Consider the following 15,357-nt stretch of genomic DNA (forward strand, 5'->3'; position numbering starts at 1 on the left):
GTGCTCCAAAAGACAAGGGACAATACAAACTACAGAGACTCAAAATGAGAAAAATTGACTATTTTTCTTCTTATTTTTTTCCGTACAGGATTTCAAAAGGTTTTTTGGGGGTATCCATAGCAGAAAGATGGTGGGCAATCATGTCAGCCTCCAGTAGATGAGCCTCATGTTATGTTCAAAAAAAAAAAAAATGCACCCAACAGACGAGTATTTTTGCAGTGTGGCGATCATTCTCACAGGGGACGGGGTAATAAATTAATGGCATAAAAAGTGTGCCATAGCTGGAGGGCTGGGGGTCTTTTAATAAGAAATTGGCATCTATGTTATGTTAACCTGAAGCTCACCTAGAGGGAGCTGACATGATTGTCTGCCATTTGTTCCTGAGGTTACCACAAAAAAGAGAAAACCTTATTAAAGATTGGGCAAACAATTACAAGAAAAATGGTGGGGTTTGGTCACTAGTCTCTCTAGTTTGTACTCTTCCTTGTCGTTCGTAGCACTTATTTTCAGTTGTACGTGGTCAAATATTACGGTGTTCTGTTACGGTGTTCTGTTGGGTAATATATTTTTAAAAGTTCAGAGTATGGTGATTAAAGTGAAACATTTACAGAGTTCAAAATTTTACCTATAGTACTACGCATATCTGTCTTTTATTAAGTAATTTATTACGTACATGTTAAGAATATTCAATAAATTTACATATTTACCTGTGAGAACAATCATAGGAACAAAACTCGTTCATCAATTGAGGGTTTGTTGCAAATTTTAATGTTGCCACTCGCTTAGGCTCAGAGCAAATGTCCTCAGTTGAATGCACATCATACGCTTGAAATTTATACAAGTAAAATATTTGCTATCCTCTGTAACCTGATTTGTAGAAAAACTGCAATTATATGATCATCACATCAAATCTTCCGCACTTCCTGTTTTGACCTCTGTTATCATGACAACCTCAACTGCGAAAAATGTACATCGGAAACAGCTTTGGTCAGGTCAACTCAACTTAATTGGAGTCAGTGAAAGAGAGACAAAATAATGCTACCAATTGAAATGAGGCAGCATCACTTTTCGCACTCTGATCATGTCAAATAATTAAACAATGAGATCGGATGGTCCCTCAAGTTCAAGTGAGAGTTCTTGCTAGCTAACAAAAGTGTGATGCCTATCCCGACTACCTCGCTTTAAAAAACTCTCAGCCTATCAAACAGGGAGGCAAGTGTACAATGTGGTGCACACAAAGGGGTAACATGTAAAAACAGTGGAAAGGTGGAGAAAAACAGTTTACCTTCTACGTCATTATTGTCAAAGTCTTGAGTGAGGCATGGATGGAGACAAAAAAAATCACACACACACATAGACATACAGACAGATGAAAAGCAGAAATAAAATAAAAACATTTATAACATGAGTGGAGCTTAAAATGAGGCAGAAATATTATTACATGATACTGGTACAATGAACATTTCTATTTGTGTTCTTAATTCAGATTTTAGTTCTTGGATTTTCTTTTACAGCAAAAGGGACAGACCCTTTTGTTTCCAGGGAAAGTGGGACTTTACAGCCACATGAATATTCGTGTAAGGTTGATTCGAATATGCTTTTCGCATGCCAGCATCCACATGAAAAATGAATACACTATATACATGTACATACATTTCTACTTAAATAAAACAACTCCCATGCCTGTTGAGTTTTGACTGATAGCAGTCCACATTTTTCACTTAATATGTTGTTAATATGAGTTGTAAAAAAGGAGGACAAAATTACATAATATGTTTTTAATAATTGTTTTTTATAATATTTGATGTATTTCATGATTTATTGTGTAAGAGTAGGGGAAATACTGCACATTTTAAAAGACGACAATTACATGCAAATACAAAAACAGTTTACTTGAAGATATTGTGTTCTTCATAATTGTATGTGTTATTGTTTAATTGGAGTTTATGTTCAACTTATATTTTGCATTTCATTCATATTATATTATTTTAAAGTCAACTATAAAAGGTGTTTTATTATTTGTTTTAATATTCTGATATTAGGATTAATCTTATAGATAATGTTTTGGAGATTACTAATATTCTAAAATAGCAAAAGTAATTGCTAAGGCACCTAAAATTAAAATTACTAAGCTAGGGTTCCATCAAAAGAAAACATATTTAATAGAAATGATTGATTATGAAATCTCACCACTATTTTCAATTTATTTATGAATGGTTACTGTATGTAGTAGATATTTATTGTTAATATGCAATTCCGGATTGTAAGGCACACTTTCCAATTCCTGGCAAATTTGGGGATTTTAGGTGCGCCGTGTAGCCTATGAAAATATAGTAATTTACTGATTTTATTATATTTCACTGGACTTTTTCTTTAATAGTACCAAGATAAAAATTTCTGAAAAAAAGACTGGTTTGAAAAAAGTGGAAGGGAAAGAGGAATTTACATTCCTCGATCCATTTATCCATGTTTAGCGACAGACGGATAAACTTGATCAGCTGTCTCCACCAAGCGTAAAGGGCTGACTGTTTGATATACATTTGGGATATAACAACCTATCATGTTATTATTGTCTTGTTTCTTTGTCACTACTAGGGTATTTATTGGAAATGGGGTTAAATAGACTAGGTCAAACGTATAATTTTACTAGAAAATCCAAATGAACTGTTTTCAGAACCGGTGCGCAGCCCACTCAGCTGTCCTTAGGAGAATACCTGGTGCCCGCTAGCACAACGTTGACGACCCCTGAGCTAGATGGTTCTTAACCAGCACTTTATATGACTTTATATGGTTTGCTCTGTTCCCTTCTGACAAGCAAGCTTAAAAAAAAAAACACACACCGTCTGAGTCATCTTACCTTTGACCCTCTCTCCTCGATTGAGTTGAATCTCTCCCTCCCCCTGCGGTGTGTAGGGCTTGACGACAATGAAGGTACGCCCCGGGACGGCGCTGTACAGTTTCCTCCTGGGCCCCCGGGGGCCCGTCGACGCCGGCAGCGCGCGGTGGGGCGGGCTGGGGTCCCGCTGCACCGAGCCAGGGCTGTAAACAAACACATAGGTTACCGTGGTGATGCCCGGCAGCGGGTATCCGAAGCCCGTGGTCACGGACATGACGGTCTGCGGGGAAGCCGGCGGTGGCCGGCCCCCGGTCTTGGTGGCAGACAGGGAGAGATTCATAAAAAGGTTCGAACGACAGCCGTCAGCGTTCCGCCCGACAGGACCCGGCAGCATCCGAGGCAGAACCGAGACGCTCAGGTGCGATAGATCCCATCGGAATCCCCCCCTAAGTCATCCCGAGTTGGCAGGAGCCCCCTCCGAGGAGGGAGGCGTATCCCTGCCGGCCGTCCTACAGATCCCTCCAGTGGTGGGGGGAGCCTGGATTCCTTCTCTCCTTCCTCTCGGGAGCCTCTTTCCGTCCTTCCTTTCCCCTCCTCCTCTTCAGCCTTCGCCACTCCTCTTCCACACACATGCATTCACTCACAAGCGCCCAGCCAATCCCTCCACTACAACTGCTGCCCCTGCCGCTGTGTCCCTCCCCTGTCCTCTCTATGCACTACTAGCTTTTGCACACTCCAATGGTGGTCACAATTGGGTGTGGGTGAATATTGGTAAGTTTGACTGGGATGGATGATGGGGTCTAGTTAAAAAACTGGAAGCCATTTGGTCAAACTGATACTCCTCACCCCCCTTCCCCGGGCATCCCTTTTGCTTCTAAGCATCTCTTTACATGCACGATGAAAGCAGAGCTCCACCTACAGTTTTCATTCATCCCTCTGCCGTCGCTACTAGCCTGACCACGTGCTCTCCGCATTCTCCTCAAATGGGTTTTTCACTGTAAAAATGATCAAAATTAGGGACCCTGAATAAAAGAATTGATAATCCTGTCGATCAGTAATATTAATAGAAAATGTTTACATTTAAATCCCTGTCAGTACTGGGAATAATGCATTACAACATATTCCTGGAACACAATTAATTATCTCCGTAACAAGTGCTGTAGCTGTTGTTACAACATGGTGTGTTACGCCACTATTTGTTAAAAGCAGAACATGAAATGCAACAATCTCTGATTTCCAGCTGCCCCCCTCGCTCATGATATAACATACAACTCTCAATCCGCCTGCAACTAACAAAGAAAAACTAAATACGGTTACGGTGGCACAGTCTGAGGTACAGAGTAGGCCATTCACAAGAAGAAATTCTAACTACGGTATATACTCTAATCCAAAATGTATTTACAACTACAGTAATCCCTCGGTTATCGCGGTCAATGGGGTCCAAAATCACCGCGAAAAGTGAAAATCCGCGAAGTAGCGACGCCCCTTCAAAAATGCTTATTATTTTTTTTTTTTCAAATTATTTTATTTTATTATTATTATTTTTTAGACCCGGTTAATGGGGACCAAAACCACCCGCGAAAAGGGAAAATCTGCGAAGTTGCGACGCCCCTTAAAAAATGCTTAAAATTATATATAAAATATATATATATATATATATATATATATATATATATATATATATATATGCGCATATATTTTTCTTTTAATTCTATTATTATAATTTTTTAGACCCGCGAAGCTCTGAACCCGCGAACGTGGAACCGCGAAGTAGCGAGGTCCCACTGTATAAAAAACAAATAATAAAATCAGGGGTCAGTTTATATGCACATATTTGGTTGTGTGTCACTATTATCAAATGGAAGGCAGCATGTGGGAAGGGGCGTGGCTTATATAGGAACAACTAAATCAGTGGTGCAAACGGAAGAACATCATTTACGGTAAAAGTGAATTGAGCTTTGGTCTTTTTATTTGTAAAATTATGCAATAGACCTAGCCTGGAGAAACAAATATAACGTCTTGGATAGCACCTACAGGTGGTTTGCAGCTCACAGAAAAAAATGATGGTGTCTTGCTAAGTCATTTGCAAGATCTCATAATTGCGCAAGGCAAAACAAATGAAGGGTTGGTGTACACCCTCCATCCATTATCTGCACCACTTATCCTCAGTAGGGTCACGGGGGTGCTGGAGCCCTTCCCAGCTATCTTCAGGCAGTGGCCAGGGGATACCCTGAACTAGTTGCCAGCCAGTAGCAGGCCACACAGAGACAGACAACTCACTCGCTCATTCAAACCTAGGGACTGGCTGGCAACCAGTTGAGGGTGTGCCCTGCCCACTGCCTGAGGACAGTCGGGATGGGCTCCAGCACCCCCGCGACCCTACTAAGGATAAGCGGTGCAGATGATGGATGGATCGATGAACACAAAAGCTGTTCTGTTGTCAAAAACATTTTTTTTTTTAAATGCTTAAGTCCTGAGTATTTTGAGATATGGTACTCAAAAGGTACTTTTCACTGTTCAATTTTTGACTCATCAGTCAGTTTACAGAACTTTCTACAAGCGGATAAAAAAGATTTAACTTTTGGGAAAATTGTGCAGCCTGTTACATCTGGCATAAAAATGGCACAGCATCTGACTAAAAAAACATGATGCCAACAGTAAAGTATGATGACGGAAGTGTCAAGGACAACTTGCTGTGGTTGACGGAATAATAAATTCTGGTTTTTACTAGAAGATTCTGAAGGAGAACGTCTGGCCATCGGTTTGTGCCCTCAAACTCAGGCGCTCTTGGAACATGCAGCAGGACAACAATCCGAAACTCACTAGCAAGAGCACCTCTGAATGGCTGAAAAATATCAAAATCAAGTTTCTGGAGTAACCAGGTCAGAGTCCGGATTTAAATCCAATTGAGATGATGTGATGTGATGTGACCTTAAACGGACAGTTTATGGTAGAAAACCTTCCAATATGGAAGATTTTAAACAATTTAGCAAAGAAGACTTGGCCAAAATTACTCCACGGCATTGCGAAGGACTTATTACCAACTATCGTAAACATTTCATTCTTATTATTGCTGCCAAAGGTAGCCCAATCCGCTATTAGGTCCAGGGGGCAATTCCCTCTTCTTATAGAGCCAGATATGTTTTGATCTTTTTTTGCTTTAAAAAAATGAATCAACGTTTCAAAACTGCTATTAGTATTTCCTTGGGTTTTCTATGTGTCGTTGAAATTGGTTTGAATATCTGACACCTTTGTGAGTGATGAATATGCAAAAAAACACAGAAAATGAGAAGGGGGTAAATAACTAGTTTATCCGGAAAACGCCCCCCCCAAAATAATCTGAATACGTGAAATGCTTGCTATGAAATCAGTGTCATGAGAACAGTGAAAGCACAACTTTGTCTGAAATTCTATTTTAATTTAGAGGCCCATTAAACACAGTCAAATACATTACTTATCACAGTTAATGGGGACCACAACCCCCCAAATTATGTAAAAATACGTAAAACTCCCTCCTTTTCAACATTTACTCTATGGAGCCCACTTGCAGCAATAGTCAACTGGGGATAACGGATTGTGGTCCCAAGGGTCATGTTAATTTAAGGTGGAAATAACAGAAATTAAGAGCCATCACACATGGCACATATTTTTTTTCCCCGCCCCCACTCTCAGAAATATTCGACTGGGAATAATGGATCACAGCCAAAACAGTGCAAATCATTTTAGACAGACAACACAGTGGCACAAGTCAGCATCCTGAATTGAAAAAAACAAGTGTTCTCCTGACTAAAGTGCCTTCTACAGGTCCCTGCTCACCAGATAAGGGAATTGGGGATAATGGATCACGGCTGCACAAGTTAATTTTAGGCGGAGAGAACAGAAAAAAAGGGCCACCAGGCTAGACAAAAGTACACTCTGCCGGTGCCAGCTTTATTAAAAACAATTTGTTTTATTTGGTCACAATTGTGCTGCACAGAATAATAAAGAAAACTAAAAATTATATCGTTATCAAATAAATTAGGATCTTGCTTAGCTTATTTGTGTGCACTTTTATTTTAAAGGTTGAATGACTGTTTCTGGGCAGCATGGCAGCGCAGTGGTTAGCGCATGTGCGACACAGTTCTGAGGTCATGAGATCAAACCTTCCTGTGTGGAGTTTGCATGTTCTCCCTTTGCTTGCGTGGGTTTCTTTCATGCACTCCGGTTTCTTCCCACATTCCAAAAACATGCATGTCAGGTTAATTGGCCGGTCCAAATTGTCCCTAGGTGTGAATGAGCGAGCGAGTGAGTTGTCTGTCTCTGTGTGCACTGTGACTGGCTGGCAACCAGTTAAGGTTTTTCCTGCCCACTGACCGAGAACAGCTGGGATGGGCTCCAGCCCCCCGTGACTCTCCTGAGGATAATGGTGCAGGTAATGGATGGATGGATGGATGGATGGATGGATGGATGGATGGATGGATGGATGGATGGATGGATGGATGGATGACTGTTTTTTTTCCAATTCCTTTTCAGATTTTTTTTTTTTTTGGAACAGCCAACAATGACTAGCAAAAGCCATCTGTGGTTGTGTGCGAATGAATGCTTTCACAATTAGCATCTCAGACAGAAATATGGTGTTTTTCAGATTTTTGGGCAACATTTACTTACAGATTGTGATTTGCTCTATAAACATTTCATATACATTTTTTTTTGATACCATAATTATATCCTTGTTACGTGACATGGATTCAGTCAAGTACTGTTCACATTAGATTCACATTAGATTCTAGTGCCCACTCTGCATTTAAAGAGAAAGAGAGGGGCTGCTTTGATATTGCGACCATTCCTTCAACAAAGGAGCCTTAAGCATGTCAAAACTACTATGGAATTATGTTTCCTTTCTTTCTTCTTCTTTTTAGCAAAGAGTTGACAGGTTAAAAATGAAATGGCGTTTAAATTTCGAATAAATCTTAAGCGAAATCATTTGAACAAAGATTTTGAGATTGGAGGCTTGTCATTGCTGTCACTTGGAGTGTGTTTTGTCTATGGGCGCCCATTTAAAAGCCTTTGGAGTCTTGTCATCCTGGAAGGGGATTAACTCCTATGCGACCCCTTCTCTAGGCTTCTTCATTTTCCTCATGCTAAGATTTTTGGGGGTTTTCTTATATAGTAATGGTGTTATGTGAAGCCTTTTGACACTCTTTGTGAGTGAGGGATATACAGATAAATGTGACTTAACAACAAAATGCCAAGTCCCAAACATATTCTTGTGATGTTTGTATGCAAAATTGAATTAAATGAGGACATAACGTAAAAACATATTGTATTTCAAGCACATCTGTCGTTTTGTCAGCGCATCCATTGAATGGCATCACTGAAATTATGACTTTCATTTACTGATTACTCCCTTTCTCCAGTCTCTAGAAGACTGCAACTTCCCACATGGCCACAGCGAGCTTTCTTGCCTGTCGGTCTATGAACAGCAACAGCTTGCTCATGGCTTTCCAATTACTAGGGGAGGTTGAGGAGGGGTATACGAGTGGGGGACCAACGTGGGACGCCTGCCGAATGTTAATGTAGGAATCGTGGGAGAGGAGGGTGAGGCGAGACGGGAGGCAGCAGGGGACACCAGGATGCGCAATGTGACATAGGCAGCCTTTGGAAGTGAATCCCTTTGCCGAGTGCTTGTTTTCGTTTTTCTGCCATTCTGGTGTTAAATCCAACTTGCACATTGGCAGGGATATGGTAAAGAAGGTGTAAGTGTCACAATAAGAGAGTTTTAATGCCAAAGATGCAGTATTTTAATTAGTTAATTGTTTAATTAAATCAGTATTTCAGCATTTGTAGTTTTTGTTGTTGTGTTTATTTATCCATTTAGTACAGTGTTCAAATAAATTATACAATTTGCTTCAGTGTTAAGCAAAAAAAAATAAATGGGGACAAGATGGTAATAAAGCGATTAATCTACTGTATTTTGAATCAAAACGTCTGTGAAGAATGTGACATGGATGTAAAAATGTCAAATGCCATCATTCAAATTTTCCATTATTCTTTTTTTATTTTACGATTTAAAGGTGGAGTGTGCCATTAGAAGCATCCTTAAGAGGTTGAAATCAGAATATTTTCTCATCTGAGTATGTATTACCAATGTCAACTGAGTTCAAAGAACCTTTATAATTTTTATTCCTCCAAGCCCATGTGCTTTTATCGTACTTTTAGCAACACTGTTTGGGGCGTGCAAAACATTAGGTAGAAGAATTGGGGGGGGACGTGATGAGTGACTTTATGCTCATCATTGCAATTTTTGGTTAGTGTAGCATTAAAATGGTAAAAAAACAAAAAAAGAAAAAGCACGTTTGAAATACAGTTCAAACGCCAACCTAAACACCCAAAAAGATGAAAAAGGAAAGTATTTTAGCGTGTCTGAGAAATCTGTGTACTCCTGAATGAGCTGACTGAGGCTGCAATCATTACTTAAAGCCAGGAGATGGCAACAGAGGGTAGCATGGTCTCAAATTCAGGAGCATTTAAGAATCCCAAAGTACTTAACTGAAAACACGATCGAGAAACATTGTAATGTTTAAAGTGTATCTATTAATAAGTTTTGTATTACAACTGTGACACTGTAATTCATTATTTATCGTAGTCAATGGGGACCAGAACTTTCCCGCAATACATGAAAATCCGCAAAATAGTCTTCTGCAGAAATAGATAATAGATTGAGACTGCATAGTTGCCTGTCGTTTTAGTCAAAAATAATGAATGATATAGAATAATGGATAGCGGGCAAAACAGTGCAGTTGATTTAAGGAGGGCCACAGTGGAACGCTTCAGTGGGCTGAACTGAAAAAAATGCTATGTTGCCCCTTCTCTAAGTAATCATAGACCAGGGATCATAGACCAGAAATAATGGATTGTGACCAAAACTTCATTACATCTTAGGTGGTCCAGAACAAAAGTGTCTTCTGCCGGTCTCCACTCGAAGCAATATGGTATTGGAGATGATAGACTACGGCTGTACAAGTGCAGTTCTTTTTAGGCGGAAATACAGTAACAGTAAGAAAAGAGCTACCAGAACAGACAAAAATTCACTTTTCGGGCCCCTGCTCGTTTACTATTGTTAGACCTGCAATGCACTGAGGTGGCAGTGTATGAAGCACAAAGTAGCGAAGGACTACAGCATTCTATTACAATATAGGTGGAACTACATTTCTATTATTGGATTGTGGTTATGTCATGATTGTTGATTCAAGGCACCCGTGACTGCCCAATTGGCGCCAACAGCCCGGAGAGCTGATTGGGTAAGAGACTCTTTTTAAACCCCGGCCTTCAAGAGAACACTGTCAGATCGTTGCTCCTAGCTCGGCAAGCTCTCACTTTCAGACATTTTTCCTACCATGTTTTCCTTTGCCAGATACCCGTTGCCGACCTGTTTCTGGACGCGATTCTGCCCTGTTTTGCCGTCCCGACATCCGACCTGTTTTGCCCCGCTACCTGCCTGACACCTGTTGCCGACCTTGTTTCCGAACTCGATTACCGCCCTCACTCTCCCGTCCCGGCTAACGACCAGTATTCCTGCAAATCTACAATCATCCTCGCTCGACACGGTAGTGCCACTTCCGCGTTTCCAGCCACCTGCTACTCTTGTTCGTCAACCATTGGATTGTGGAAGCAAGCCCTACTGTCCCTCTTTATTAATAAAACTGAGTAAACTAGCGCTATTGGGTCCTGTGTCTGTTTCTGGTCCGTGACAGGCTTATAATGGAGTTTATCAAATTAAATCAGTGGGGAAATGCCTAGCAAATCAATCCAAACTCTGTTGGATTGAATCCATTAAGTAAATTACTTTTTACACTTATACTTGACATTTGCCTGTACAGTGGATTCAGGTTAAAGCAAAAACTATTGACAGTAGGTCCAGTTAAACCAAATAAGTGATTTTTTTTCCTCCTTTTTCACACCTTTCTTTTTTGAAAATGAACAATGGAAGGTACCAGATCCATTATGTATGAACAGCTTTTTGTGAGTTTCTCACAAAAACATTCTGTGCTGCCTCTGTAATGACAGCAAAAGTCGATGACCATAGAAAAAGTGACAAAATTCGTCAGAAGTGACGCAACTATGTTATGATGCTATTATGAGCAACATTAATGGAAACTGCAAAGTAAGGAATTGCTTAGCTGGAGCTAAATTTCCTCTAAAGGTCCAGATAGATTGCAGTTTCCAAGAAGCACCCAAAGTTATTGCTTGGTGCCCTTTTTTTAATAACAACCCACAAACCAAACAAGATCCACTTAAAGAGCCTTGTCTTCATTCTCAATTACTTAAACATTTTTATACCAAATCTTGGTAACAGATAGAGACTGGCAGATCTGCAAGATCAGGACACTTTTGATGTGGGTTAACACAGATAAATGGGACCAGATTTGCAAAAAAACCCCACCTTTTCTTTTACATGGGCTTTGACCGCCAACGCTCGCAGCAGTGGTCCACTAGGGAAAAAGGATAGTGGCCGCACGGGTGCAGTTCATATTAAGCGGGAAGAAAAAAAAGGCCACGCATTACAAGAATTTATTCTCTCGGTTACCACTCTCAGCAATAGTCGACTGGGGATAATGGATCATGGGCAGAACAATACAGTTCAGTTAAGGCGGGCCACAATGGCATACCTCAGCAGCCTGAATGGGAAAAAACAATAGGCTCTGCAATGGTAAAGGGGGATAATGGAATGCGGCTATACTATTTTTTATTTTATTGTTTACTATAGCACTTTGCACTTTATTTTGGGTGGGCTAGAACTGCACATCAATATATGATACGGATTAATGGATTGGAGGCACATGAGTGCAGTTTATTTTAACCAAAATTATAGGACCAACAAAAATGTTCTCTGCCGGCCCTCCTTTGCAGCGCTATGCGATTAGGGGTAATGAATCGCAGGATCTTTCTTAACAAGTGATGTACTGAGGCCGCAAAGTACAAAGCGTGAAGTAGCAAATGACGATACAATTACATTTTGGGGAAATGTTTAAAACAAGATGAGAAGTGTTTCGGAAGATATAGTTTAAACAAAAAAACAAATTGACTTGGGTTATTTTTTTAAATTGTGGGTTTGGGTGTGCTCAAAAAACAGAAATTGTATGTTTTTTATTTTTATTACAGCTCAGGAAGTAAGGTGAAACGGACTTATCTGACTGAAGTAGTGTAATGGTACATTTTTCACACTACATTGACCACACCATTTGAAGAAGCAAAGCTAAACCCATTATGCCAATTATTTCGAGGTAAGCGCTACCCACACGTGCATTACTACCAAGCCGAGGACGCTATTGTCTGCCAAACACGCGACAGGCGTGACCAAAGAGTATCCTCTCTTATTTCAGTCTCGAGAACGTATCAGAATTGACTTAACAATTACAAATAAATGAGTCCTATCACACACGGATGATAATGCGCCTGATTGGATAGGAGAGGGCGCTCGACAGGTTAACACACAGATGAGTCAATATCGTCGCCCTAGCGCAAACGGCCATGACCCAATGTTCAATGTGAAAATATCACAAGATGGCATTTACGGCTATCTTTTTTTAATGTTCAATTGTTTTGCTTTAGCAGGTGACTAGAATCCTCACTCTGAGTACTCAAGCAGGCGTCCAGATACTTGAATCAAAGGACAGCGATGCAGAATACCATCAAACTATTTTTAGCTACGCTCACATGAAAATATGTTGGCTTCTCTCCGTACCAGTGATGTGCAGTCAGGGAAAGCAAGTGAGGCAGTGCCTCGCCTGTGATCATTATTTAGAAGTTGGCATTGTGAAAGTTTTATGTACCGTCTTCTGTTCTCCTTGCAGCTTAAAATTAATTGGTGTGGACTCTTCTAATTGTGAGTGTCTACTAAACTATAAACTCATCAAAGATTCTTTCTCATTTAACTTTATTTAAAAAAGAATCACGGAGTATCCTATATTGTATAATTATTACAATTAGTATGCAATATCCTAAGGGTCTATAGATGCACAGTGAGGCATGCAATTCTCTTGCCTCATGGATGAGGGCGGTAGTGAAACCAAAGATTCAGATTTGGCACACACCTCTGCCCTAAGCAATAGAATTAGCCGTAGTATTGACAAGCTAATTGTAAGTCGAGCCATCCAGTAATATTCAGGCTTCATACACCTTTTTCATGGCCAATTTCAAGAACTTCTTAAAGTCTTTCAAAGCCAATTTTCCAATTTCTCCAGGACCATTAAAAACAGAAATCCAGTGTGAATCATGTATTTTGCAGAGCCACAAATGTATCTGCAATTTACATACAGTATGCATTAATAAAAAGACATGATGATATTTGGAAGTTTGAGTAAATCGCAAATATATGTGTTTCGGTGACAAATCTCTCCCCAGACAGATTGGGTTAAAATGAAATAATATGTAGCTTACATTTTCAGTTGCAAGAAGTTCTTCCCATTACAATTACCAAGCACTACCTTCATTTTTTGCATGGCCTATAATAATCATGGCCTACGTAATCCTTGCATTAGTACACATATCATTGTGCCCTGTTAAGGTGCAGAATGCACGTGTCCTCTAGGGCACGACCCTTAGGGGGCGATGCTGCTTCATAGGGCATGACATACAAACTAATGCCAGCAGTAGTTGATCATGGGAGGAGAAGAAATGCAATGGAAAAGCCAAGCCACCAGAGAAAAGTGTTGCAGTTATTTTTAACCAGACTTGTTGAGAAACATGGCAACAATTTGAATAGAGTGTACACAATATACCCACGCTTACCCAAAATGTAAGCACTTTTCAAACCTTGGAAACACAACATTAAAGTTAAAGCATTTTCGAGAATGTCAAGCACTTGTACAAACCCTGCATTTTTTCCTGGTTGCATAGATTTTTTTGAAAGACTACCTATCTTTTGATTCTTTTGTTCAAAAGAAGCACCTTCGAGACTTCATTTCTTAGTCAAGGTAAGATAATAAAGCTCTTTTTTTCCATGCCACAGTTCATAAATTTCTTCTTGCTCTTGCTAAACAAAAGGATAAATGTATTCTTAAATCTGACTTTGCCTCAACAGACATGAACTTCACTGCACGTAAAGAATTAACGAAAGCATCCAATCCAAACCGGGCCAACAGTCCAAGAAGTTAAACAAGGGAGAGAATATTCAATGGTATGCACGAAGGCCTTAAAGAGCAATTCCTTGTTTGCACATTGACCTTGGTCTTCTATTCTCTAAAGCTTAACCAACAAACAAGGTCTCACTTTTGCGCATACATCAGGCCAATTAGGCCAGGTAGCGGCTAACGTGCTAAGCCTGACCAAATCCTGCCTTCCTTTTAAATTGCTCCTGACTAGAGTGTACAACACAGATGAGGTAGTTCATGCATGACTGGCGCTTACTGACACGAAAACAATTAAGGCAATACTTTTACATGCACATGCGCACCTAAACACATATCTTCAGCCAGAAATGCCAAAGTAAGCATGACGGACCTGAGCCTTCCCCGATCTCCATGAGGATAGCCGTGGCTATGTGAGCGTCTGGGCACCGGCCTGTCGTCATCGTGCGAGTGATGCAAAGAAGGTGAGCGAGAATGAGAAGACCTGGAGCTGCCTGTGCTCTGGAGGCTGCTGTCAGGAAACTCGACATGGCGACCCTGGAATTCAAAGCAAACGATTACTTTGTCAATTCAAATTCATTTGGATGGTTATTTCTAAGGTTTTCTGTCTGCTTCCATCTGTCAATTGACATAACATGATAACTCATGATCAGATGTGGGTAGTAACGGAGTATGTTTACTTGAGTAATTTTTTGGACATTTTGTACTTCTAGTATTTTTAAATCCCAATGCTTTTACTTGAAATTTGTTAAGGAAAAAAAAAACGGTACTTTTACACCGCTACATTAGGCAACATTGAAGTCGTTACTTCGTAACTTAATAAATCTCCTCCAAGTTGGTACGCGTCTGTCTGTCTCCGCTAAGACTAATTTATTTTGACGCAGAACTCTGCCAGGCTCTGCCATGTTTAACCAATCAAATGTAGCCGCCTCATTGTGACCATATTCAATTTCAGCGAGTGAAAAGTTGTTTATGGATGAAACAGATCGAAAATGTCGCTTAGCCTTAACGACTATGAAAACACAGAAAAGGAGGAGCACCCCTAGCCTCACATCAAAAGCATGTTTCCCTTAAAAAGGGTGCGATACACCAGCTACAATACGCAATGTCTCCTTTGTTCGAGTTATTGGGCTAGCTTGTTCTGCTTGCAGAGGCTGTTAAGCTAAGTATTAGGGCTTCATTGTTCTACTTGGTGCTACATGTACTTCATTAATTTATTTGATTGATACTATTTTTATTGTATTGTTTACTATAGCACTTGAATTCATGTTGGTTATTTTAATCTACCGTATTTTCCGCACTATGAGGCGCACCTTCAATGAATGATATATTTTAAAACTTTTTCCGTTCATAAGGCGCACCGCATTATAAGGCGTTATAAGTGCATGCCGGTTCAAGATCAGGTAATTGTGC

The 15,357-nt window shown here is 40.1% G+C and overlaps 1 protein-coding gene across 9 annotated transcripts in view; it reads right to left on the reverse strand.

Annotated features, from left to right (window-relative positions):
• The window catches only part of shank3a (SH3 and multiple ankyrin repeat domains 3a), a 292,611-nt gene that overhangs the window by 111,481 nt on the left and 165,773 nt on the right, over positions 1-15,357 (reverse strand). For all 9 annotated transcript variants that reach the window (XR_015850861.1, XM_088339875.1, XM_088339876.1 and 6 more), the window contains 2 exons: positions 14,318-14,481; positions 2,858-3,039 (listed from right to left, as the gene is read on the reverse strand). Coding sequence is in view for 8 of the 9 variants with exons in the window: in XM_088339875.1 (XP_088196001.1) it covers positions 2,858-3,039; positions 14,318-14,481 (346 nt within the window). In the remaining variant the exon portion in view is untranslated. The remainder of the gene's footprint in view (positions 1-2,857; positions 3,040-14,317; positions 14,482-15,357) is intronic.

This window comes from Urocampus carinirostris, chromosome 7 (genome assembly GCF_059441175.1).
Source record: "Urocampus carinirostris isolate Australia breed hairy pipefish chromosome 7, RoL_Ucar_1.0, whole genome shotgun sequence".
Lineage (NCBI taxonomy): Eukaryota > Metazoa > Chordata > Actinopteri > Syngnathiformes > Syngnathidae > Urocampus > Urocampus carinirostris.